Genomic DNA, 26,652 nt, shown 5'->3' on the forward strand with positions numbered 1-26,652 from the left:
TCAGTGGTGTGTGTATGCATTTGCATGGGATTATTCAATACTGATCCCAGTTTACCTGGCAGCCTCCACTATCAGTGTGAATGTGGTTTAAAAAGCGCTTTTAGTAATCAGACAAGCTCAAGTCCATTTACCAGTACTTTACATAGCATCTTGTTTGTAACGTACAGAGAACACAAAGCTTATAACCTCTGTTGTCTGGTTAACATGTGGTTTAATAAACTCAGATGCACGTTTACTGATTACTTGAGGGTGCTATAGGATATACCAAGTCAATTCAATGTCCTCAGTGGCTATCTTGTGTTTAAAACATGCTTTCAATGCCCTTTCTCTCTCTCAGGTTCCCCCTACAGCTGGAAAATGGTCAGACTGTAGAGCGTACTGTAGCCCACTACTTCAGGGAGAAGTACAACCTGCAGCTTAAGTACCCACATTTGCCCTGTCTACAGGTGGGCCAGGAGCAAAAGCACACCTACCTGCCTCTAGAGGTGAGGGAAAACACACTCTACTCATTTTATTAATTTACAGTTAAAATCTTACTGCAAGTATGATGACATCTACACTGTATACAGTGATCATTGCAACTCCCAGGTATGCATGTCTTGCAGCTGGAAGCAGGAAAATGGTTAAGTTCACCTGGAAACCATTTCCTTGCTGAAAAATAACTAAAATGTTATTTTATTTCATGTAGGTGTGTAACATTGTAGCTGGTCAAAGGTGCATCAAGAAGCTGACAGATAATCAGACCTCCACTATGATCAAAGCCACAGCTCGCTCCGCACCCGACAGGCAGGAAGAGATCAGCAGGCTGGTGAGTACAGGGAGAACTGCTCAACTGAAAGTCCTTATATTTCTTGCATAGACACCCTGATTCATCGCTGAAATGACACTGAGAGACATGTTTTACATCAGACATCCTGTCAGCATCAAAACACCACAAATTCAATAGTACAGTGTTTATTTACTCCCATAATTTATTCATGCTTCTATGAAAACATATTGAAGAGATGGAACATCTTCTCATCCTTCAGGTATTACTGTACATATTTGAAAGTGTTTGGGCACTCACTTTCACAAATGTACTTTACAGTAAATAAAAAAAAAAAGACATTACACTGCCTGTGTTGCTAAAATAGCACTAGAACATCACCGTGGCTATAGAAATGTGCTAAAATCATGGATTGATTATGTAGAATATTTTAAGTCTGTAGCAGTCCGGTGATTTCAGCACCTTACTTTTGATTTGATCTGAACACTACAGTATTATTAAAGTCTAGCGTTGCTAGGTTCACTAATGCTCAGTTGCCATGCTGCTCATCCTGCTATCAGATTACTTGTATTATAATCACCTCTCTAAGATCCCCATATTGTACTGTTAGAAGACGCATGACTCTGTGCTCATGCATCACATCCAATTAAAAAGCAGAGTGACCTGTGATCAACAAAATTGTTTTTATGTATGTGATGCAGCTACACATTCTGCCTTATGTTGTTCATGGGAAGACTGACAGACTGCCCACTGCTTCTGGAAATTCATCAGATTAGCGCTACACGCTTTAGTACCTGTTGTTCCCTTATTAAACCTTGTCTCCTTATCTCTCCACTCTGCAACAAAATAACTGGACTGGCTTCCAGGAAGTGATTGTAGTCAACAGTGTGGTGGCGTTTTCATTTAGATGCACCGTCGCTTCACACTGACAGGACGAGTGTGGGCGGAATGGATGAGGTAGAGAGACAGAAAAGTACAAAACAAGCAGATAAGCAGTGTCTGTCAGAACTACATAATGAATTCTGTATTAAATTTGGATGTCGTGGCAGCTGGGCTGATCATGTTCTGTGTGCTTGCAGCCAATTTCAATTAAGGTGTTGGCACCTAACACTTCATAGGCATGTCAGTAATTTACGGTTGCAGTTCTCCCCTTCTAGCAACTTTCTAAAGAAGAGCAATAAAAATGCTTGCTGCAAAAGAGAAAATGTGCAAAGTAAAAGTGAAACAGATACACAGTTCAGCAGGTATAGAGAGTTATGACCCTTTAGGGGACAAGTATAAGCAATAGATCTGTCTGAAGCAATGCTGGCTCAAGGGGTTTTAAACAGAGCCAAGCACTATAGACAAAACATTCTTAAAATGTCATGTTGACTGAACAAAAGCAGCAATTTTCTTGTTGTTTTAAAGCTGAATAAAAGCTGCATCATAGCCTTATTATTTGGTCCCTAATCCTCACAATGCAGACATAATCCTTTGTACAGGTTTTTGCACATTAGATATAAAAGTTTTTTTTTTTTTTTAGATTTTTCTAGAAAATATGATGCACTACTTTAATGATTTGTTGCCATTGTATATAAGCTTGGCAAATGCTGGTTAGGTGTCCATAAAGACACCTAGAGTTGACCTTACTCATTTTGAAGCTAGGGACAGGCGGTATGGACTAAAAACTTTATCACGATATTTTGGTGTATGTATTTCGTTAAGGATAAATCACGATAAAAAATAGCACCATTCAACACAACCATTTCAGCTAGGTAAAATATATCAAATAGGCTGTTTAACTACACCAGCTACATATAAATTAGTGCTGGGAATTACCACTGATTGCCTGAATTGATTCAATTCTGATTCTTTCTCAAGGCCCTGATTCGATTCAGTTCTCGATTCGATTCAATATCAGTTCATGTTGGGATATTTTAGTAAAAAATCCTAAATTGCTTCAACATTTAAGAGATTCAAAGAGAAATTTAGTTGGAAATAGTACAAAGAATGTTCCAACTTGGCACATTATTAAAAATATCAGGGTTTGAGCCCTTTCCTCTATCCTGCAAGGCTGCAAATGCACAGATTTCAAACTCTGATAACATCCTGACTAGCAGTAATGATCTACGCTAAGCCATTACTATTAATTGGCAAAGAAGGATATTTTAATAAATTGACCAGAATATATAGGTCGTATTCTTACCCATTATGTCACAAAAAGCAGGATAAGATATCATTAAGTGAACCAATGTGTCACTCCTAGTTATCTTTTGTTGCCTGGTGGAATCCCCTGGTTAGAGATAAAACAGATTTTCTATGGGTATGATGAATTTACCTTAACACATTATTAATTCATCCAATTTTCATGGTACCCCGAAACAATCTGACACTGTGTGGATCAGGTGAACTTACAAATTAAATCACATATAACTAAAGCAGATTATAGTTTGTTTGTTTGTTTGTTTTTTTATGTCGTTGCTAAAGTGACTTTCTAAACAGTGCAGTGCTGAAACAGTGCCTGAATTGATACTTTTAAGAAAGAAAAAAAAAAGTGTGTTAAAAGTCAGCAAGTAAATAAAAGCTGTCCCGGTACCATAAATGATGCACAGAAAAGCTAAAAACTAGAAAAGCAGAGTGCAGACCTCCGCCAGTAGCCCTATCTCCCTATAGTACAGAATCCTTTAAAAAAATTCCTGGATCCAGACGGTGATCCGGATCAGTCCCAAAATCTAATTAGTTCTTCCTTTTGCCATTTTTGCCATTTCCTGAAAATTTCATCAAAATCCCTCCACAACTTTTTGTGTTATGTTGCTAACAAACAAACTAACTAACTAACTAACAAACAAACTGACTAAAAAAACTAACAAACCCTGCCAATCACATTACCTCCTTGGCAGAGGTAAAAATGCCAGTAGAAAACATAAGTAAAAGATAGGGGTGGGGTGAGGTGTGGGTGGTTCATTTACTGGCGCTGCATCAGAGACAAACGATAAAGTGAATGATTCAGTCAGTGTGACTGTGTCCTTGGTATGTATAGATAGATAGATAGATAGATAGATAGATAGATAGATAGATAGATAGATAGATAGATAGATAGATAGATAGATAGATAGATAGATAGATAGATAGATAGATTTTATTTCAGACTCAGGGTCCATACACACAAATACAAGACAGAATTTATACAATTAATGGATGCTCATTCTCTGGAATAAAAACAGGTGCATATAAATCACATGATGTTTGTCTTGCCTTTCATTTGGTGTGGGATGGAGTCATGTTGGTGTGGCAAGGCGCTGAAATGAAGCATCCAAATTTGTGTTGTAATTCAATACAGTATGCATCAGATGTGTTGGTGGTACTGGATTTCAATACTCGTCCTTACATGTAACACAGACATGTTTGAGTTTGAATCCCATAGTCGGACAAAGCTCATCCATCCACTGAACGACCTGAGGACACATTTTTCTCCTTATTAGCTTTGTGCTATGGTTAGGTGCATATAAGATTAGAATATGATAGATTTAGAATTGAAAGTTTATTTTCAGTGCAGTAGGCCACACACCTGCTCTAAAGAATTGATGTTAATGGTATGCTGTCCCACTCAGTGCAAATTAGATGCGACGTTTTGTAGGTGTCCCCCTTGAAGCAGAGTGCATCTGTAATAACAGTGATACTGTGATTCTGTGAAATAGTGCACAACTATCATATAGCCCAATATCTGAACAGAAACATGTAACATGCCTCTTAAAAGCTAAAGCTGTGTTTTTCAAACTGGGCGTCTTGACCCCTGGGCAGTCACCAGATTCCCAGAACCTTCTAGCAAAATGGAACAAAAAGAATCTACGAATAAGACTATTTTTTAAATGGCATTTTCGTACGTCTACATGTATTTTTAGATGCTTCCTTTTATCACTGCATAATACAGTCTGTGTTCTGTGTTCTAAGCCCATCAAATTAAAAACTACTTCAGCCAGTCAAGGTCCTGCAGTCATTATGAGTGACATGGATATATTGGAAAGTTGCTGTGCCACTGAAAACAAGCTGCCTACTTCCTCTTAAAATGGAACAATTTCTGAGAAGAAAAAGACCAGCAGGAAACCAGACTGAATATGACTCAGCTGCCAAAGAGCAACATTAGAATACCACCTGGGCTTCAGAAATTAGCTGATATGAGCCTGCATGCATAAAGTATGGCATTACTGCCGAAAGTAAGAATGACCATGATGTGGCATGAAGAAGTAATGAATAAATGACAAGAGATATGAATTCTAAACCTGCTGTTACTGTCTGTTATTGTTAAGAAAAGTTATAAGACTGATTAGAATGAGTGCTAAATGGACTTGAGCTTTTATAGCGCTTTTTTAAATCTTTCAGTCTGACTACTCAAAGGAGTTTTTACACCACCTGTCACACTGGTCACCAGTATCAACTAATTCTATTCATATGCATCCATACACAGTCACATGGCACTGATGTAGCAGTGGGACAAAACTGAGGTTAAGTGTGTTGCCTTATTGTAGAAGCTGGGGATCAAACCCACAACCCTTCAGTTGAGAGATGACTGAATTGACCTACTGACCCAAAGTCGCCCCATTAAATAAAGATGCTGTTACCTTACAGCCAGAAGGTTCCTGGTTAACTTCCCCGTCAGGACCTTTCTTTTCGGAGTTTGTAACCTCTCCGACACCCTGGCATCCTCCCACTACCAAAGACATGCTCGTTGGGTAACTTGGTGACCCTAAATTGGCTGTAGATGTGAGTTTGAGAGTCCCTGGTTGTTTGTCTCTGTGTGTCAGCCTTGCAGTTGACTGGTTACCAGTGTGCCCTGCCTTTTGCCTTGTGACGGCTGGGATAGTTTTCAGCCCCCTGTGACCCAAACCAGGATAAGCGGTGTAGATAATGGATGGACTAACGCTAACCTAATCTTATTAGCTGTTGGCTATACAGTGGCTTACAAAAGTATTCATACCCCTTGAACTTTTCCACATTTCTTCACATTACAATCACAAACATAAATATATTTTATTGGGATTTTGCGTAATAGACGAACACAAAGTGGCACATAATTGTGAAGTGGAAGGAAAATTATACATAGCTTTCAAAATGTTTTACAAATGAAAATTTGAAAAGTGTGGTGCGACCAATCCTTACATCTTTTCCCTCTCAGGTTCGCAGTGCCAACTATGAAGCAGACCCCTTCGTGCAGGAGTTCCAGTTCAAAGTGCGTGACGAAATGGCCCACGTGACGGGGCGAGTGCTACCCGCCCCCATGCTGCAGTACGGCGGCAGGGTGAGCACAGAGCACTTTATGGTACCCTTCCTTTAAATCACGCCCATTCTCTCCGTTTGTCTGACACGTTCTCCCCTTCCTCAGCTTTTATTCCACTCTGTCTCTAAAGGGGAACTAACTCACCAGCTTCTGTTTGGTCTTCATGGTGTCTGACTGTTTCACTTTTTTTGTGGTTGAGTCTCGGTGATACAAATGTGGATTTTACCTTCAGAGTTTTTCAGGAAAAAATCAAACTGAATACAAAGTTGAGTAAAAAAAAGTCCCTAAAGATTTGATTAGAGAAGTGTTGATTCTCCATGGTGAGGGAAATTTGACTAAAGAAGCACCTAATTGAGACTTAACCACAGCGCTGATTAACATCTGTTTGTGTATCTTCTCTGATGAGCCACACCTGTGCTTTTGTACACTTGGGTGTGTGTTAAATACAGAGACATATGGCATCATTTTGCAAACTATTTTGTGTGTCATATAAACATTGAATTTCATCTCACATTCTACAGATTGCACCACGCAGTGTAACACTTTACTTTTTAATAAAGTCAAGGCTAACTTGAAATCCTCTTAGTTATATTTCCATATTTTAGGTCAGTAATAGTTATGCTGATTAGTAAGGACTTAGTGCATGTTTCTCATTTTATAAAGTGAATTTCTGCATAAAAATGAATGTTAATGTTGGTTTGGAGGAAGATGTGAGTGCGTGCATCCTTTGTTTCTGTCTATTTCAGTGGAAGTCTGAATGAACATTATAACAGTGACTTTGCCCACATAATCATGAGTACATGTGGTAAGACTGCAATGTTGTTTCAGAACCGCACCGTAGCCACGCCCAGCCATGGGGTGTGGGACATGAGGGGGAAGCAGTTCCACACCGGGGTGGAGATCAAGATGTGGGCCATCGCCTGCTTTGCCACACAGCGGCAGTGTCGAGAAGAAATCCTAAAGTAAGATTATTTGCTATTTTTTAAATCTTTTTTTTTTTCCTTTAGATATATTTTTGGGATTTAATGCCTTTATTCAGAGAGAACAACAGTGGATAGAGTCGTAAACAAGAGACATGCAGGAAAAGAGCCACAGGCTGGAAAGTATTAAGTCAGATATGGACAGGTGATCTCAACTACCCTTTGACATGCACAGTAGGATAGAATAAATTGAAATGAATGTGCTTCCCCGACTGCTATGTTTGTTTCAATCATTACCACTTGAGGTCTCCCTAAAACAATTTAATGAATGGGATTAGTGGATTTCAAGACTTGTGTGGGGTGGTAAAACACCAAGAATCCAGTTAAGTAAACAGAAGGGAGGTAGATCTCTACCATGCTTGATAGACTATCGCTAGGAAGCACAATTAAGGCCTTTTAGCATGCTGCTGTAATCCAGAGTATACAGCAAAGTGGAGGGACCCAGAAACTTCAAGGTTAGATATACCCTTGCAAACCTTACCTGGCAGTAAAACCTTATATGAGAAACACCTTAAGAAATGGACAAAGGTTCTTCTCAGAATCTGGTTCAGAGAATGTAAATCATCATCATTTGAGATGCAGTCCAGACAGCTAAGATGGATAACATCTGATCCAAACTTTATACCATCAGGGTCTGATGAAAGGTTTAAGCACTGGTATCGATCTGGTGTTACCTCTTACTGCTCAATTTCCTCAAATGGAGAACTGCATAGCTTTAAGAAAATCTCAGAAAAATATTACTTGAAAAAAATATTTTTTTTAGATACCTACAAATTAGGGTTTGCTTTAAGACTGAGATAAAATTGAATAAAAAATCTGAATCAGGCCTTGCTGGTGTCTTTGTTAACATTTATAAAAGTAAGCTTATATCACCTCTGTATTTACAAATCCAATCCAGTAACATTCAACGAATAAAGTTAGGAGGAAATGGGCAAAACAGTCTGGACTTGTCATCTGACTAGTTAAAAATGTGTTCTGATCAGTCCTTCTCCACCAGCTCTGGTCTTTAGAGAGATTTCTGCTGGCGTATTCTGATGATATATTTTATAACTCCTAATATAAAATTCAAACAGGCAGATGATGTCAAAAGAGGTCTATGTTGGAGGAATTGCAGAGAACAGCTTGCAGACCACTATCACAGATTCTGTCCACCAACACAAGCAATCAGAAACATCTTTGGAGCTGAGATTGATTGTTCTTTTTGAATATTTTATCTGGGGGACACTGCTGCTTACTTTTCAGCACAGGATAAATACATAGATGTTATTTGCAGCTAGCAAACAAGCAGTAACGAGAAGGTGGTTGCAGCCCATACCTCCAACAACGACTGGATAGATTTAACTGGTATTGAAAACATGGAGGAAATGACTTGAAGGGAATTTATGAACTATTATATGAACTGGCAAGCATTTTTATCACTTAAGTTGTATGGAATATATGGATGAGCAACTGTTTGTTTTGTTATATTGTTCTTATCTCTTTATAAAAGTGCAAGATAAAAATAAAGTATCAAAAAAAAGTTAAAAAGCAATAAAATCTCAGCAAGTTGCAAATGGTGATGATGACTGAACATTAGCTTGATGATTTATTTTCATTTTATAGCTGTTCTTTAAAATGTAATACCAGAGGAACGTTGCACATTATTAAAGGCCATTATAATTATTAAAGTCTTAAAAAATGTACCCTAAAAAAAAACCTAATTCGCGCTGCCGAGAGATCAGTTTTGCTTGCCTGAAAATGCACTAATAAACCTTTATTAGATTTTTTTTGAGCATTTGAACATTGAACATTTGAGAACATTAACATTTTTAAAAAGTGTCATAAAGTTGATTAAAGGAATCAAAATGTGAATTTGGCCAAGCTTTATCTTAAAGCTAAAAAAACTAAGCAGCTTATTATAGGTAACGTCATTTTTCTAACTAATATTTCTCTCATCGTACAGGGGTTTCACAGACCAGCTACGTAAGATCTCTAAGGATGCTGGGATGCCCATCCAGGGCCAGCCATGTTTCTGTAAATACGCCCAGGGAGCAGACAGCGTGGAACCCATGTTCAGACACCTGAAGAACACCTACGCCGGACTGCAGCTTATCATCGTCATTCTGCCGGGAAAGACTCCCGTCTATGGTCAGAAAAACTGCTTGAAAATGAATATTATATTAGAGTCTATAGATATGATTGTGGTTTAGACTGTGTGGAAGCACTAATTCTATTCTGGGATTGAGTGCTTGTGATCTATTCTCTCCTCCTCAGCACCACAAATGTATGTCAGTAACATTGAGGAGAGTCTACTGCACAGTGTATTACAAAATATCTTTTCCCCTCGATTACAGCCTTTTAACTGTGGTATGTTTTCTGAGTCTGATCATTCTTCTTTTCTTCTCAAACCTTCATCTCGTTTCTGTCAATGACTGCCAAAAAAAACAGTATAAAAGACAGAAACAAAAAGTCATTTATGGAGCCCTGAACTAGATCACTGAGAGGTTCAAGGTAGGGGTGTATCGGTACAAGAAAATTTCGGTTTGTTACGTACCTCAGTTTAGAAGTCATGGCTTTTAAAAGTACAGTAATGAAAGCAAATAAAACTAAACAAAATGTCTTTGTTTTTTGTTTTTACATTTTTAAAAAAAGGTCTCCAATGAATAAAAATTCTAATAAATAGATAGGTTTTTCAAATACTAGATTATTTTTGTTGATATATTGATATTTATACCCTTTCTTCTAATCCTTAAATTTCCCAGCCAGCTTGAACATATCATCATACAATCGTAAGTTAGTTCATTAAGAGGGCTAATTAACGTCTTTACTTTTTTTACCAGTCGAACCTACTCCAAAGTTTGGGAGCACTTTTCACAGCCCATCTGAGGAGTTAAAGAGGTTAAAGTCTTTCTGGAATCTGAGGGAAACTTTACCAATGCTGTGATGCAAGTGTAGGCATGATGGAATCCTCCTCGCCCCTGACCTTCATGTTTGTGTGGTGTGTTTGAAATGCTATTTTGACCCACTGGATGTGCTGTCAGCGACACACCTGCTGAATAATGTCTGCACTACTGTTGTTGTCTTTGCCCACTGTTGTATTTCACTGAGAAACAAAGTTTCCCAAATGAGAGAATTTTATCTAGGAATATTTAGGCTGTTGCTTTTGCTTGCTGTGGTTGTGTGATAGCAGGACGGTGTGGGTTGCGCTCTGGTTTTTCCCATCTGTGTGTATGTATCTGTTTTGTACACGTCTGTACCATACCAAGAGCCCCATACCAAAATCAGTAATGTATGAATACGTGTACCTTTACACCCCTAGTTCAAAGTATTCAACTTTGCTTCCTAATTCTCCATAACAAGGACAACATTTTTTAATTTTACCTCATTGATATAATATCCCTATTTTTCCCTTCAACTCTTTAGATGTGTTAAATATATAATATGATATATAATGTAACTGTTTTGATGCTCATTTTCAGCTGAAGTAAAGCGTGTGGGGGACACCCTCTTGGGCATGGCCACACAGTGTGTGCAGGTGAAGAACGTAGTGAAGACGTCGCCTCAAACCCTCTCTAACCTCTGCCTCAAGATCAACGTGAAGCTGGGAGGCATCAACAACATCCTGGTGCCTCATCAACGGTCAGTCATGCCCTATTTCCTTTAGGATTTAGAGATGTTGTATTGTCATGGTACTGTCCAAATGTATGGCATTGTGAAAAAGCATACATGCTTTAGCATAAAATCTGATACCCCTGTAGCAAAACAGTGTATAAACTGTAATATGAGGATATAATAATTTATTATTTTTCACAATCAACAGACCATCAGTGTTTCAGCAGCCAGTTATCTTCTTGGGAGCAGACGTTACACATCCCCCTGCTGGTGATGGGAAGAAGCCTTCGATTGCAGCAGTGAGTTTCCTCTTTATTTACACCTTGGCTGTTATTGCTGTTGATACTTCCTCTGTCTTCCACTCTTGTCTTTGTCCCCTTCCTTCGTCCTCATCTGTGCTATCTCCCCTAGGTGGTTGGAAGTATGGACGCCCACCCCAGCAGATACTGTGCCACTGTGCGGGTCCAGAGGCCAAGGCAGGAGGTCATCCAGGACCTGGCCTCCATGGTGCGAGAGCTGCTCATTCAGTTCTACAAGTCAACACGCTACAAGCCGACCCGCATCATTTTCTACAGGGACGGGGTTTCAGAAGGCCAGTTCAGACAGGTCAGCTCCCACTTTCATTTACATGGATTCAGTCAGCAACAAAAGCTCTGTTTTGTTTTGCTTGCAGATATCTTATCTCTTGTTTTTTTTTGAGCAATTGGGATTTAGATGTTTTACATCTTTAATGACGATGCAGACTAGGCTGCAATATTTATGACATGACGTTCAAGGCTTACCACCTCAAAACTTCTAATCTGAGGAAGCAGTGTGATGATTGATGATTCAGATCAGCTGCTTCCTTCTCGCTCGCCCTCTCTCTCTCTCGTACCAAATCCTCACTTTAAACAGCATGATTAGCCTGTTTATCATCTGGATATCATCCATGGAAATATACTAGATAAAAGCATATGTTTGTTCTCTCAGTCACTTAACAGACATTGGATCAAGGCATGGGTTGCCTAGTGTTAGTGCGTCCTAAAAGTTGCTCTCCATCTCTCCAACTTGGTGCAGCTGATGCCGTATGAAGCGCTCCGTCAGGATGGATTCAGAGTGATTTTGGAGGAGGGACAGAGCCACAGGCTCGTCCTCATTGCTTATTTTCATCGCAGAATGAAACAATTTGCCATATTCTATAAATTTTTGCAGTAAATACAAATAGAACGTAACGGACCCTGCATGCACGGTTCAGGTGTGTGATGTTTTTTCGGATTAATGCTCGGTTATGTTTCTGCATGGATGGCTGCGTGATTGATTGATGAGTGAGGAGCTTGCTTTGCTCCTACCAGGGAAAGTTGACATGTTAGTTTTGTTGAAAAAGAACTGCAGGAGGAAAGATGTGCAGTACATGTAGTTCATGGTAGAGGAAGTAGTTTGCTTACTTTATTTGTATTTTGTAATATTTTGATTTGTTAAATGTTATACCTTAATTTATTTGGTTATTTTGACTCCAGCCTCATTTTTTTAACTTATTTGCCCTCCGTGGACCCCAACACACATTTTTCCAAGAGGGGAAATTAGAGGGATAGGAGGTAGTGGGACTGGGTTTTTAATTTGTGCAATATAAAGAAAAACACTGGGTATAATACTTCAGGTTTTCCACGTTAAAGTAATTTTTAAAAACACTTGTGATGTTACATTACAAACTGTGTGCATTGTTGTTTTGATGTATTAGATATTTGATAGTGTTATGATATTGATAAATACATATCTAAAATTCAGAAGTTCTGAGGTTATTTTATAAATGAAATAACATTTGTTATTGCATATTCACACAAAAGTACCAAAAATGGGTACCGTTTTGTACCAGTACTGGTTCACAGGTACCAAGAATCGGTACTGTACCAGCTCAAATGTGAAAGGTACCCTAACAACAGTCTTGTAACAAAGCTCCATCATCATTATGACTTTGCACTTCAACATTGAATCCACAAGGGTGTAAGATTGGTTTCCCTGTGTAATTTGTCTTTGTAAAAAGACATGTTGAGAAATTTCATGTACACACTTTCAAACATGAACAGCCCAGTGCTGACATCTCAGCCATAATACAATGTCACTGTTTTGCCCTTGTTACACACCTCTGTTACAACCTCAGAAGCCAACTCAGCATTACAATCGCTTCACCTTTCCATTGCACACCCCCTTTGCATCGCACTTAAAAGAAGAGGGGCATAAAATTCATGCCTATAAATGGCAATGTATATCGGCCATCTGGCTCTGTTCCTTGACACCAAATCAGCCATAGTCCAAGATCATCTTTAGACACAGATGGTTGAATGAAAACTATTTCATAATGCAGGGCACCATTCAGATGAATTATGATGTTGATATTCTTGTTGTTTTAAGACGACAACACTGAATTGATTAATTGGCATGTCCATTGTAGGAAGAAAAAGAAACCATGCCAAGCTATTGAACCATTTGTAAAGTTAAAAAATGTAACTTTGAGTGGCTCAAATTGTGGAAAACCTTTTTTACAACATTACTTAGACACAATTTAAATGATGCTGAACAACTGATGTAAAAGTTACTCATAAAAATAATAAACAGATGAATCAAATGCAATGAGGTTGTCGTTGCAGCCCTTCCCTGGTTGCAGAAAAGGCCTGGAGGTAAATGCAGGTAATGATCAATTAGTCATATTTGGAACTAAATTGACTTGAATCAACAATGACAAGAAATACAAATTTTACAGTTTAGTAAAGCTGTAAATAATGCATTTAACAGCCAGGCCAAGGTTATTTGGTTTCATGTACATACCTTGTTTATAAGATTTCTCCAAATCACACCCGTCACAGGACCCAGCCCAGCCCGTTTTCTCTACCCACTACTGTACTTTCACTTTCCAACAATTGCATAACTCATGGAGGCATATAACTACCAGGCTGTAGTTCTAGTTCTATTTAATAAAAGTATCAAGTACAGAAGATTTAAAAAAAACTACAATTATTTTATAAGACAGGTGAGTAGAAATGAAATGAATTTGTCAAAAACTATAAGCACTGGGCGTCTGTTAAATTCAGTTGGTAGAGCAGGGCCCCTTATACAGAGGTTTTAGTCCTCAACACATTGGTTGAGGGATTGATTCCTGGTCTCGGTGCTGTTTGGTGCACATCTCTCCTGCTCTCCCTCCCCAGATTTCCTGTCTTTAAAAATAAATAAATAAATAAATTAAAAAAAACACAAAATGTTCATAGCAGCAGCACAAAATAGTTTGTGTTGGTCCTCTTGCCATTGCTATCTTGACTTTGCAGATTTATATTGCATTCAGAATTTGAGGAGTGATGTGTGTGACGAGTGGATGCTTGGATGGTTGTGGGCTTGAAAGCAAGAGTGCAGTTCTCAGATCAGAGATGGTTGTGACAAGAGAGACAGGAAGGCCTTCAGCTCAAGTTGACTGCCTTTACTAGCTTGCAGGTATCACTCCATTTAATGACAACAGATAAGCCTACATATGATGCCTAGAACTTTTTTGTTGCAGAGGTATCAAAACAGTTATCTATATTATTTGTTTTTTTTATTAGTATCATATCAAAGTTTTAAATTCTGGTATAAGGATTCCTCTTTATCATTTGAAGCTAATTTTTTCTCCCTTCTTCCTCAGGTGCTGTATTATGAGCTGCTGGCCATCCGTGAGGCCTGTATAAGCCTGGAGAAGGAGTACCAGCCTGGCATCACCTACATTGTTGTGCAAAAACGCCACCACACACGCCTCTTCTGTGCCGACCGCAACGAGAGAGTGAGTCCACAACAATGATGCACACACTCACCAGAGCGATGGCACCCATTAACATCAGTACAGTCCGTTATGTGTTAGTCCATATTCTGTTTTATGGTCTAAGCCAGCATGTTAAGTACTCAAAATGGCTCTTCTTAATTACCTTTTGTTGTCAATTGGCCCGCTCGCCCTCCTAACCCGTGTAATTACATTCGATTAAAGCATTAGGGCCCAAAGCAGGCCGAGAGCTCTGGAGTGGCACTCAAGACCCCGGGAGTAAGACTCGGCTAGTAACAAGCTTATTTTCAATGCAGGCACTTCCACACAGAGCATTGGGCTCTCTGGAGCATTAGGGCCTTTAATTGGTTGATTGGAAAGCACTTGGTTGAGCTTGGCCTGGGTCAGTCCATCAGCGCAATCTTTTTTCTACTATTAGAATTTTTACTGCTCATTACATGCTTTAAAAGCTCTGCTTTTCTGCTGCCTTTTCCATTTTCTCTAATAGATGTTTTTGCTTTAAGGTAAAACATGGCTGAAAAAGTACAAGACGATTATTTACCCAGGACTTACTGACCTTAACTGTGCATTTGTCAGGTTGGACGCAGTGGAAACATTCCTGCTGGTACTACCGTGGATACGGACATCACGCATCCCTACGAGTTTGACTTTTACCTCTGCAGTCACGCTGGAATACAGGTCAGAACAGCGTCTTATCTTCTCTACCTTTTAACATTGGAACACTGTCAGCGTCTGCAGAGCGATGCAATGTTGAAGAAAGATAGTGGACAAGTTTGAAAGAAAATGGCCACAAGAGAAAAAGGGAATGCTTGATTTTTTTGTTTGTTCCTCTTTGGTTTTATCTGAAGTTAGATCTCTCCAGGAACTGCAGACTTGCCTCAGACAAAAGTTGTCCAAAAAGTTTTACAGATCTTAATCCATTTTTACTGAGATGGTATAAAGAATGTTTTCTTTCTTTCAATAACTGAAAGAACTGTGTGTAATGGAAACATCTTAACACAATATAGTGAATACAGTTAGTGCAATCTGCATCTAGATTTGAAGCCAGATTTCACGATTTCTCACTAAAATTATGGCGGCAGAAATAAGGGACTCAGAATTCTACAGGGGCCTCAGCTAATCATCTTTCAAAACTCCTTCCCTTCTTTCAAAAAGTTTTCAAACTAGGACAGCAAAGTCGTGTAAGGATTACTTTCCCAGAGAGGAAAGAATGCTTTCCTCTCAAATGATGAAAACCTGAGATATTCTGATTCTTATGCTTGTCCTGTGGATGTTTGCAAATGCTTTGAAATTCATTAGAAGTGGCTTGACATTCACCAGTGTTATTGCCAGCTAATGAACATCACATGTAACATATGAAAACAACTTATTTTATAACGCATGCAGTATGACAGCTTAGACAAGTCAATGTTGCACTGCTACCAATGTAATTACAGATACAACTTTAGCTGTCACTGTACAGTCATCATTTTAAATATCATTAACTCTTAGTCAGTACGCTGCAGCCTAACATTATCACACAAATGGTTTAAGGTTTATTATCTGGGCATTTTCTGTGGTCTAACTAGGAAACTGAGTAGGTTTGTCATTACAGAAGTAGCTCGCAGGATTTTTGTGTTTTTGTAACCTCGTTGTAGAGTCTAGTAATGTTTTTAACTTTGGAAATACCTTCGGCCTTACCTTCAGAACTCAGTGCTATTAACTTCTCCTTCCCCTGGCTTGCTAACTTCTTCATGTTAGTGACACTCAGACTGTCGTGTACTTTTTTGTTAGTCTTATGATCAGGATCAGACCATAAAATAATTAGCTGATGCAGTTAATCAGATGCTGAATATCGGCCCGATAACTGACCAGACCTATGATTGGTTGATCCCTACATAAGAAACAGTGATGGTAGGTCCTTTCAATTCACTTTATTTATATAGCACATAAAAGATGCTTACCAAAGTATTGCATGGTGAGTTAAACACAAGTTAAACCACAAAACACAACAATAACACAATAAAAAAAATGTTTGGACACCCCAACATACAAAAATATTAGGATATTGAGGCCACTTTCGTATGCCTCACCTTGAGGGCAATAAAGTTAGTAAAACCAATCTTATGATGGTTAAGATATGCTTAGTAATTGGGTATGCTTAAATGGCTAGTTAATGGCTGACGAGGCAACTAGCCAATATTTAAGGATTTTAGGGAGGCCAATCAGATTTAAGGGGACCCTGGTCAGCCGTAGCTACTACTGGCTCTGCCCCTAAAACACCATCGGTACTATGATTACGACAATTAGTCCTTGTAATCAATCAGGGCGTTATAGATGAAAATATTATTTTTTTGCCATGTGTTTTCCATTAACAGTGTTGTCTTCATTTAGTCACAAAAAAACTCAAAACCATTAATGCTTCATGAAGTAAAAGCTTCATGTTGTTCAATGATCTGAAACATTGAAGTGTGAAAAATATGCCAAAAAATAAGAAATAAGGAAGGGGGCAAAAACTTTTATATGGCACTGTACATCAAACATCCTTTTGGGGACACTGGAAAATTATTTCATTGTTTTTCTTTTCTTACTGCTTTTTTTTTTTAGTTTCTTGGCAGTTTTTTTTTCTTCTGGTGTCAGTTTTCTCTCTATTACTCATGAGTCTGCTGTTGTGTGTTCCTGTCTACCATGCTGAAATATCAGTATGTTATTGTATCTAAAATGTGAAGCTGAAAATTACTCAAAGGTAATTTAATTCCCTCCTACAGGGCACCAGCCGGCCCTCCCACTACCATGTTCTGTGGGACGACAATTGTTTTACCGCTGATGAGTTCCAGCTGCTCACCTACCAGTTGTGCCACACCTATGTGCGCTGTACCCGCTCAGTCTCCATCCCTGCGCCTGCCTACTACGCCCACCTGGTGGCCTTCCGCGCCCGCTACCATCTGGTGGACAAAGAACACGACAGGTAAGGAGAGGGAGGTTTTTCTGTTCCTCTGTGGATGTGAAGGTCTTGAACCGTTTGAAAGCAGCTGTCTCGCGTTACTCCCACAATGTTTCCCTGCTTGCATGCCTTTGTTGTTTGTCATGCATCCTAACCGCTCCTCTCCTGTCCTCTCTCTGCAGCGCCGAGGGTAGCCACGTGTCTGGTCAGAGTAACGGTCGGGACCCCCAGGCGCTGGCCAAAGCTGTCCAGATTCACCACGACACCCTGAGGACCATGTACTTCGCCTGAGCTCCACCAACCCTCCCCCCTAATCATTGCCACCTTTTACACACACAGACGTAACCGTACACGCCTGGCTTGCCAGTCAAGGAGTCCTCATATGTGCAAGTCCCGCCCCCCCACACACACTGAGTCAATCCGGACCTGACACTGTGCAGAGGAGAGCAGGGAGGAGGGAGGGGAGGAGGCACCCCCACACTGGACTGAGGATGCAAAAGCTGCTTTAAAAACAAACAAACAAGAGAGAAACTCAGCACTATTATGCAATATTAAACCAGCCAACTAGTTTGTTTCCTCCCTCATCAGGCCCCCTTTTTTGTTGCCCCTTCTTTCTGTCTCTTCTTCCCTGTTTGTCTCCTTTACTTGTGGCCTGTGGGTTTTTAATTTTCCCTCCTCTTTTGGCTCAGTCTCTCTCGCAGTCTACTAATCTGCTGCTTTGCCATCTACAGTACCTCAAGTCAGTTAGAGCAGCAGCACTTTTACATTCTGCCAGTTTTACTGTCGTTCGTTGTCGAATCTCCCCGGTTTAAGAGATGAGGGAGCAGAGAAGGAAGAGTCTGAAGGTGTGGAGTGGTGGATTAATTTTCGATTTAATTCCATCAGATTAGTCCTCCCAGCTGCCACTTTTATTCCCCTTTTCTTCTTATTTCTGCTTGTGTCTGTTTTTAGTCTATGAAATCACCAGTTTGTTTTGAGCACACTGCCACCTGTTGGCGACGAGGTATGAATACCCCCTTAAAGCCACAAGAGTTGTTTTCCAATCACTTTTCTGTCTCATTTAAACAGAGGCAATCAACAGTGGCTGATATATCAATTACTCTACAGTATGTTTTCCTTTTTAAGTATAACACTGTTATTTAATTCTCTTTTAATTTCTTTTACATTATGTGAAACATTTTATGACTTTTTAAATCATTTATAAGCTTATGTTTTTATTGTTCTTATAGTCAGCCTGCTTTAATTCCCCTTTAGTGCTTTATCTCACATTTCCCTCTCTTGAGTTCGAGACGGTGAGTAAACCGAGATCACGTCGATGGTTTCCTCTTGTGCAATAATCAGAAGGGACGAGGACTGTAGGGGACTATGAAAGAAAAGCTTCACATTTCATTAGAAAGTCCTCAAACAGAGAGAAGTTTGAGCACTTTCAGACAGATGATTGATCAGCATGTTTTATGAGTTTGTCCTTGCTGCTGGGCAAAAAATAATGGTGCAGTTTTCATGTTTTACTTGAATTGAAGGATGTTATGCACCTCTGTGGTTTGAGGAAACTTTTATTAACAGCGGAGGGTAATTTCAGAGTTTGATAATGAGGCCGATTTTCCTGATTCCTGAGAATAACAAAGCTCAGCTGACTGCAGCAAAGCGGAGAATAAAGGCCATAAAGAGGAAGTATTCAAGTGCCTGGTGGAGGAAAAGTGTTCCTAGGAATTATATTTAAGCGGGATAAAATAATCGAGCAGCATATTCCAATAAATAGACAGCATACGATGGTTAAAAGCATGAAAGTTCACCCGATGCCTCTTATTCCTCTCAACAACCGTCTACTGACTTTTATACACATCTCATTCAATCATCCTGAAATCGATATATATTTCTTGTGTTTGCCTATACAGCAGTGTTAGCTGTGTTAGTGGCTTTTTGCAGTTTATGTCTAATCTTCACCAGACATGGATCCAGCTGCTAGTGTATTTCTAAAAGGACATGTTCATGGGTAACGGAGTCAGCCTTGAATCTTTAAATAATCCAGAAGAAATCACCAGTTAAGGTGTATTCCAGCCCGTGTAAATAGCGGAGTTGGCTTCAGAACAAAGCTGAGGAGTGACTGATATCTGATAAAATGAAACATGATGGAGTATTGTCATAACTTAGCTCCTCTGTGCTGCTGAAGATCGTCTGGGGATGTTTTTTTTCAAAGTTATCTGCACTAAAAGAAGCTGTGTTTGGGGTCTGAACACAGGCGTGGTGCTACTCTGTCTGAAGCTGAACCTTTATGTGAGACTCCGGATGCGCAGGCGGGAAAAATCAAAGACATAACCTCACTTAAAGACGGAAAAGGTGCTGTGGTCGGTTGGGGGCGCTTTAGATTTTGCTCGGCAGTCATGTATGATCGGTACAAATGTAGAGACATAGAGACGGTCCTGCATCCGCTGTTGCATTCGACTGCCTTTCCTTGGCCAGTGGGTTTGAGCCTTCGTGATTTCACTAGTGTCTGAAAGCCTTTTTAAAAAAGCCAGATTGAAAGTATATTTGTACATTTTAAATTATGTAATGCACACCACTTATTTTTGCTAACAGAATAAAAAAGTAGTCTAAAAATGATTAATCTTAGTAAAATATGTATCCTGATAAGTAAAAAAGATATAATAACAAAGTTTTATTATCGCAATAGACTGTTGACTTGTTCCTGTGTCACTATCGTGTATGTGTGAACAGTGGTGGGGTTGTTGTGTTTGGACTGTCAAACTGTTATTGATCGGGATGTGGACTTAAACCGCCTCGTGCTTTGATGTTTGGGTAAAAAACTGCAAGAATTACAATGCTTACTACTCTCCTTTTATATGGTAGATGTTCTTATTTTGGAGGTTTGTTGTAATGGAGAGAAAATACTCCAGGAGGCTTTTGTATTAAGAAATTACAGCCCTTGTGGCGACAATAGAAGAAGAATTGTTGGTGTATTGAGCTTCTACTCTTGAATGTTTTCTTCAAATGGTGCTGATGCCTGCCCACGACTGAAAAGAAACGGGCAAGTGGGGTTTGAAAGTGTTGTCAATTCACCTGTGAGGACACGTGTGGTCAAACAATGTCTGAACAAGAGCTAGTAGTTCTCCATTCCTTTCCTTTTGTGTTAAATCCTCGGGGGGATTTAGGCCGGATTGCAGCCTGTGCTGCTTTCCTCACACTTGGAGTCACTTCATGTGCTCGCAAAACACAAAGAGTCAGCCTCCTGGTAAATCTGCGCTGTGACAAAGCCTGTAATCTCATTGTTGCTCTCTTTTTCCACTTTTGCTCCCGTACATTTACTCCCAATGTGCCAGAGGAGTACATTCCACAGGCGTACAATCCCATCCGATCCCCCCCTGCTGGGAGGTGAAAGGCAGACTGAAGCTGAAGGACATAGGGCTGTCAAGACACCAGAGTTTTAAATGACAATGATTGGACTCTGGAAAAAATCAATCTTAGACATCCAATTCTGGATCATTTCTTATTTTAGTCTTTAAATACTGCAGGAAAGCTCTTGCACAATGTGGAAATTGCACAAATATTCTGATGCTCACAATTTGAGCAGTTTGCTTCTTCAGCGTTTAGTTAAAAATCAGACTGAAGATCTGACTTTTATTAAATCTCTGGTACTTTTCAATACTGTCGATCATTAAAATAGCAGAGAATGTATTGTTTTAAATCACATGGTACCAAAAAAGATAAAAATGTCCGACTTTTTGACAACCCTGGAAGGATAATAGTTCAGTTCATTAAGATGTAGTCGATCCTGTTCATTCAAATACGTGTGATTTAAAGCCCCTGTAAAGTGAATTCCAAACTTTGTGTCTTAACTCACATGAAATGTTGGAATACAGTTGCTGTAAGGTGAAAACACAGATCTATGTGGGACTGAATTTTTTATTTAGACCATCAGAAAGTTGTTCACCTCTTTCCTGGCTTAGTTTTATTTGAGCAAGGCAAATATAGGAGCCCATGAACACACCAGTCTTGAAGGGGAATTACCCTGCCCCCCTAACACTACAATAATTAAACACCTCTGAGCAGTCCATCTCAGTAGTCTGTTGTTAGCTGATGTCACTGTCTTTGCCAGTGGCCTATGGGTCATTAAAAATATCGTTACTGAGAGGTTTGTGCCAGATAACAGAAAATTTTTAAATCTGTCTCTGCTCTGGCACAGAGCAAGGCAGCTGCGCACTAATCAGAAGTATTTTCTAAAATGTTAGAAAATTGTGTTTCTTTTGAGTGGGCATGACTTCAGTTCATTCAACAGACACACCCACAAAATCCTAGAGCAGTTTTTACTGCCTCATTTTTCATGATTTTGAAGCCTGGTTTTATAAACTTAGAAATGTTTTTCATAACTCAAATTTGGCCTGGTGGTGTATAACACAGTGGCCTGTCATACAGCAAACCTAGAAAGACAATTTGTTTTTATCACTTTACAGGGACTTTAAGAAGGAATCAAAGCTGATAGATGATAATTTTTGTGGCCGGCTGTGTTGAAAGTCTGATTGTAAGAGTTCAAATCAAGGTAAAGCTTGCTCTCTCTGCTGTCTGTGATGGTTGTTAGGTATGTTCATGAACTACACTCTCTAGGGCACTTGAACACATGTTTACATAGCAGATGTGTTTGCCTCACGTACAGCTGAAATGTCATCAGCTCTGCTTCGCAAATATTAGCTTGTAGTGAAGTGACCTAACATGAGAAAGACCATTCAGGGCCTGTGGAAGTGAATGCTTGAAGGGACGACGTAATTTAAAGAGTTTATTTCCCCCCTCATTGGACATCTTTGCTGCACAGTGAGGGAATAGATTAGTTTGTTCTTCCGATTCTATTAAAGTGACTTGTCAGGACACACAAAGCTCGCAGCTAGTCGAGGCTTTTGCTCTCAGTTAGGATCCCCAAAGGTGTTGACAAGTCTTTTTAACAGAAGCTGGAAAAACAAACATTTTATCCACAAAGTGACAGAGTCTGGTGAAGAAAAATGGCCAAATTACCTTTGAAAGGTCAGTGTCTCGATTCCTGTCAAGTTTAAGTGTATTTCATTTTGAGTAATGATCAATAAATCTCGGATTTTTGTTGCAGTGGAAGGTAGCAAAGGGGTGAGAAAAAGTCCACAGAAAGTGCCTTTCCTCTTGATGGTGCTGTAAACTGAAAGACAAAATGTAAAATCAGACTCCTTTTCAAGAACACATAGCAGTGCAGGAACGGCTGCATTCACTCTTTGTTTTTTTAGAGACGCCAATATGAGCTTGTGTTCCATTGTTTTAGATATAAAGTCGACATAGAAATAGATAAAAAGCCAAGTATATGGTTGTGGTTGAGCTTTCGCTTCCTAGTGCATTTAGTGTCTTGGACCAATGGTGTCGTTGGTACAGTGAATGTGCGATAGGTTGGATGGTTTTTGGGGTTCGTTGGGGTTGTTTTAAGGTGGCACTTGTGTGGTTTGACACGGCCCAGTCCACGAATGACAAACATAGCACAGCACTTTAGAGACTGCCACTCTCATCCTGACACATCGCTAAGAGGTTTCCCCCTCCAGTCCCTGTTCTCCCTCTTCCCCTTGAAGCAGGAGGAGAGGATCCAAACTGAGGAGTTGAAGGGGCGTGTGCTACCAAACAATAGCAGTCGGTCATTAAAAGGGTGCCTCAATGCTCTTGTGATTTTGTTGGCAGCTTGATTGCCTTCGGGCGGGGGATTCCCTCCTGGAAACTCTGCTGGACATTTTAATTTTTCAGCTAGGGCTGGGTGTCAAACAGAATGTTTTGATTAAAATTGGAAGCAGTAGTGACTTTAAAACACCTAGATGTTTTTACAGAAGTGGATTCTGGCAGTTTGATATCAAGATTTTCTTCTTGAAGGGCTTTTAAGAATAAAGATCTCCAAAATGTGGCATGTGGTTTTCAAGTACACAGATCAATGCATCACACTAGCTCAGTAATGCACCCTAAAACAATGAAGTTCATCATGTGGCAAAATCAGTGCAGTGCTATTGAAGATTCTAATGCGAACCATTGCCAGCAAAATGTAATAAATCAGTGTTTTCCAATTAAAAGTTATGATATTCGTTAATTGCATTGGTGTAGTAGGGGACAGGTTAATGCTTAGGTCTAGTTTTAGGAATGGATAACAGGAAATCAGGATGGAACAAGCAGAAATAGGTATTTAAAATGTTCAATGATGCCCAGCCCTAGTAGCAGCAGCCCCTGGCGTTCTCATCTTAGCCCCCCGCCGTGTGTCTTGGCCCTGATGGAGAGAACGTGTGCCCAGCAGTCCTGAGCCAGGAGGGTGTGGACTGATAGATTTTTAGGGTGGTCTGTAGGTCAGTGGGAACCTTTTCAGTCCGGGGGATGAAATGTTTCTATTACAAGAGATCTCTAAAAACACTGCACCTCACTTACCTTGGTATGCTGCATATGTTATACTACATGAAAGAAAAAAACTGCAAACTGCTTTTAATATGACATATAATGCTTGAGTAATGCCTGATTGCGATATTCTTATACAGTAACTATTTTAGAGTTAAATAAGTATAACTGTAAAAAAATATTCTGTTTTTGTCTTAACACTTATCCGATTTTGACGAGTTGTTCTTGAGCCGAATTTTGTTTTGTTGTCTATTTAAATGTGTCGTTTCTTTGAAATTTATATATGAAATATATATGTGCGGAATATTTTATGGTGTATTTATTGAGAGTGCGTTCAAGCGGCTGGAGTCTCCGCATCATATTGCAGCATGGCGGGGGTGGAGCCTGGAGTAAAACGAGGCCTTTAGCCCCTCTCCCTCCATGTTGACGCCTTATTCTCTTAGACACGCAAGCACAACAATATGGAGGGGGGTGTGAGGTGGAGGGAAAGGATGAGGGTGATTTGACCTCCTGATTCGGAGCTGTGGATCACATCTCAGGTCTAATCTCCCTCTTTCTTCCTTTATATTCTTTCTACCCTCCACTTTTCTTTTTTTTACCAACTTTAGAAGGCCAAACGCTAACCCCCACATGTTGCAGCTCATCTCTGACGAAGGGAACCATTTCTGAACCACACTGACTTAAGTGGCGAATAGCTGATTTTTTTTTAAATTTCTCATCCCATGCTGCTAATTGGTACGTTAGCCATGTCAATCCCCCAAGCCAGTAGAGGAAAAGCAAAAAAGAAAAAATCAGCGAGGGAAGGAAGGAGAGATGTTCAAAAAGGCAGAATTCTTTAGATACTGGTGAAAATGTTTGCCCAAATGTTGCTTCTTCTTTCCTCTTAATTTTATTTCTTGTGCCAGAACATTTGACTACAGCAAACAGGTCTGATTCCACAAAAATAAACACATGCCTCAGCCTTAAGTGCGTTCTTAGGTATTCGTCAGATTTCTATGTGACTTTGTGATGCCTGTGTTAGGCAGCCTACCAAGAAAACAAGCCTACGAACATACTGGTATCTTCATCTCTACTCATTTCTCATAATAACCACTAGCATTGCTACAGGATTTTTAATGTACGAACAAGTGTAAGCTTTCGATGAGTTACTCTGTGCTGTTTGTACTGATGTCAGAACAGAAACCAGGCCTGGGTCAAACGACATTAGGGAACAATTCTTGGATTTTCAAAAATATTGGCAATCCAAAAAGAAATGATAAAATGATAAAAAGTCTTGATCATGCCATAAAACTTGCTGGTAATTGTCCTTTTGTGAAGGCCCCGATGGGACATGGCAGGACAACTCATAGACCAATGGTTTTTAACCTTTTTTTTTTTTTTTTTTTTTTTTTTTTGCCTAAAGCAAACCTAAGATCACGCCAAAATCTCAAGGCATACCATATCTATATCCACACAAAATTGCCTCTTTCAAACATGTAACAGTAACTTAAGTTGCACACCAGTGTGCCATTTGAGAACCACTCATAGACTGTATAAGACATGGACATCGCCTCATTGGTTTTTAAAGGTGTATTTAGAAGCCAAATGATGACAGTCGTCATATTGGAAATGGTATCTTAACCTAACAATGTGTCAGTCTAGTGACAGACAGTGGTGGAGCTAAGGTGGGCCTTAAACCACCTGGTAAACAGCTACAACACACCAACCTGTGAATCAGCTTAGCTGCACCCCCAATCATGCAAATTTAAAAAAGATTTTTAGGATTAGCACAAATCAAAACCAGTGACTTCTAACAAATTCACCCGTTATGGTGTAAACAAACAAAAATTGAGCTATACAAGCCAAATTTGTTTGCTGTACAAAGCTTTAAACAAGTGTTTTTCTGTTCATTTATAGCAAATCCAAAAGCAGTGATTATAGGTGCAGTTTGACCCGGGCCTGACAGGAGACACAAAGTTTGTCAAAGTGCTGGATTACAGAGACCTGTGCCTGTATAATGAACCAAGAATGACTTGTGTTGTGATGAATCTGTTTCTTTTTTTTTTTTGGACTGTTTTCATTGGTTGTCCCTCAGCCAATCAGAGGATCAGAGACATGGAGCTTTTGGGTGTTTTCCCTCCTGTTCTAGAGTGAAACTAAAAGGCCCTCTGTGCTTAAATCAATGTTTACTGTAATGTTTACTCCCATGGTTATCAGATGTTTAACCTGTTGTCATCCCATTATCATTCCAATAATGACTTTGAACCAAATATTGCACAAGAGATTAGGCTCCTGACGCCATGTTTCCCTTGCATACAGATGACAGATACTCGGCCGTGGCCAAGGATTTAACACAGTATGTGTGCGCGCTGATTGTCATACTTTATTTCCATGTAGCATCTTGTGTCAAGTTTGATTTTAAAGACCCTGGGCTCTGAAACCTCTTAGTGAGGCACCAGCAAACAGATGAACAGTGAACTTTCTCCACCAGATGATCCATGTCTCAGTTTCTCTGTGTGCGCTGCAAAGCCTCTGTTGTACCAACAGCTCTATTCCTCTCTGTTTGAATGTCTCTTTCTTTTGTAACTCTCATATGTTGGCCTTTTAGTGTTGCTTTGCTTCAGTTTGAAGTGTATCTTTGACTAATACTTGCAATAAAATGCTTTGCTTTATCTTGCTTGTCTCTGTTTGATAAATTGTTTTGTGTGAATGAAGCATAGCCTATATTAAAAAAAAAAAACCAAAGCAACTTAACCAAAATGTTGTTTTTTTTCTGCAGTTTATACAACATATCAGATGTTGAAACTGAGACATTTTACTATTCAATGGCAAATGTTTGCTCATTTTGAATTTGATGGCAGCAACACAACCCCACAAAAAGGGACAGGGCAACAAAAGCCTGGAAAAGTAAGTTGTACTAATGAAAAACAGCTGGAGGACAGTTTTTCAACTATTTAGGGTAATTTGCAACAGGTCAGTAACATGACTGGCTATAAAAGGAGCATTTTA

The 26,652-nt window shown here is 39.5% G+C and overlaps 1 protein-coding gene across 3 annotated transcripts in view; it reads left to right on the forward strand.

Annotated features, from left to right (window-relative positions):
• Nucleotides 1–26,315, forward strand: part of LOC121513362 (protein argonaute-3) — a 62,663-nt gene extending 36,348 nt beyond the window's left edge. For 2 of the 3 annotated variants that reach the window (XM_041793075.1, XM_041793076.1), the window contains exons 8-19: nt 338–485; nt 689–808; nt 5,919–6,062; nt 6,849–6,982; nt 8,943–9,127; nt 10,459–10,618; nt 10,800–10,890; nt 11,003–11,197; nt 14,238–14,372; nt 14,946–15,047; nt 17,117–17,316; nt 17,475–26,315. In XM_041793075.1, the coding sequence (XP_041649009.1) occupies nt 338–485; nt 689–808; nt 5,919–6,062; nt 6,849–6,982; nt 8,943–9,127; nt 10,459–10,618; nt 10,800–10,890; nt 11,003–11,197; nt 14,238–14,372; nt 14,946–15,047; nt 17,117–17,316; nt 17,475–17,583 (1,723 nt within the window). In that variant the 3' untranslated portion in view covers nt 17,584–26,315. The remainder of the gene's footprint in view (nt 1–337; nt 486–688; nt 809–5,918; nt 6,063–6,848; nt 6,983–8,942; nt 9,128–10,458; nt 10,619–10,799; nt 10,891–11,002; nt 11,198–14,237; nt 14,373–14,945; nt 15,048–17,116; nt 17,317–17,474) is intronic. The other variant, XM_041793077.1, reaches the window with a different exon arrangement.
• The last annotated feature ends 337 nt before the right edge of the window (nt 26,316–26,652 follow it).

This window comes from Cheilinus undulatus, linkage group 8 (genome assembly GCF_018320785.1).
Source record: "Cheilinus undulatus linkage group 8, ASM1832078v1, whole genome shotgun sequence".
Taxonomy (NCBI): Eukaryota; Metazoa; Chordata; class Actinopteri; order Labriformes; family Labridae; genus Cheilinus; species Cheilinus undulatus.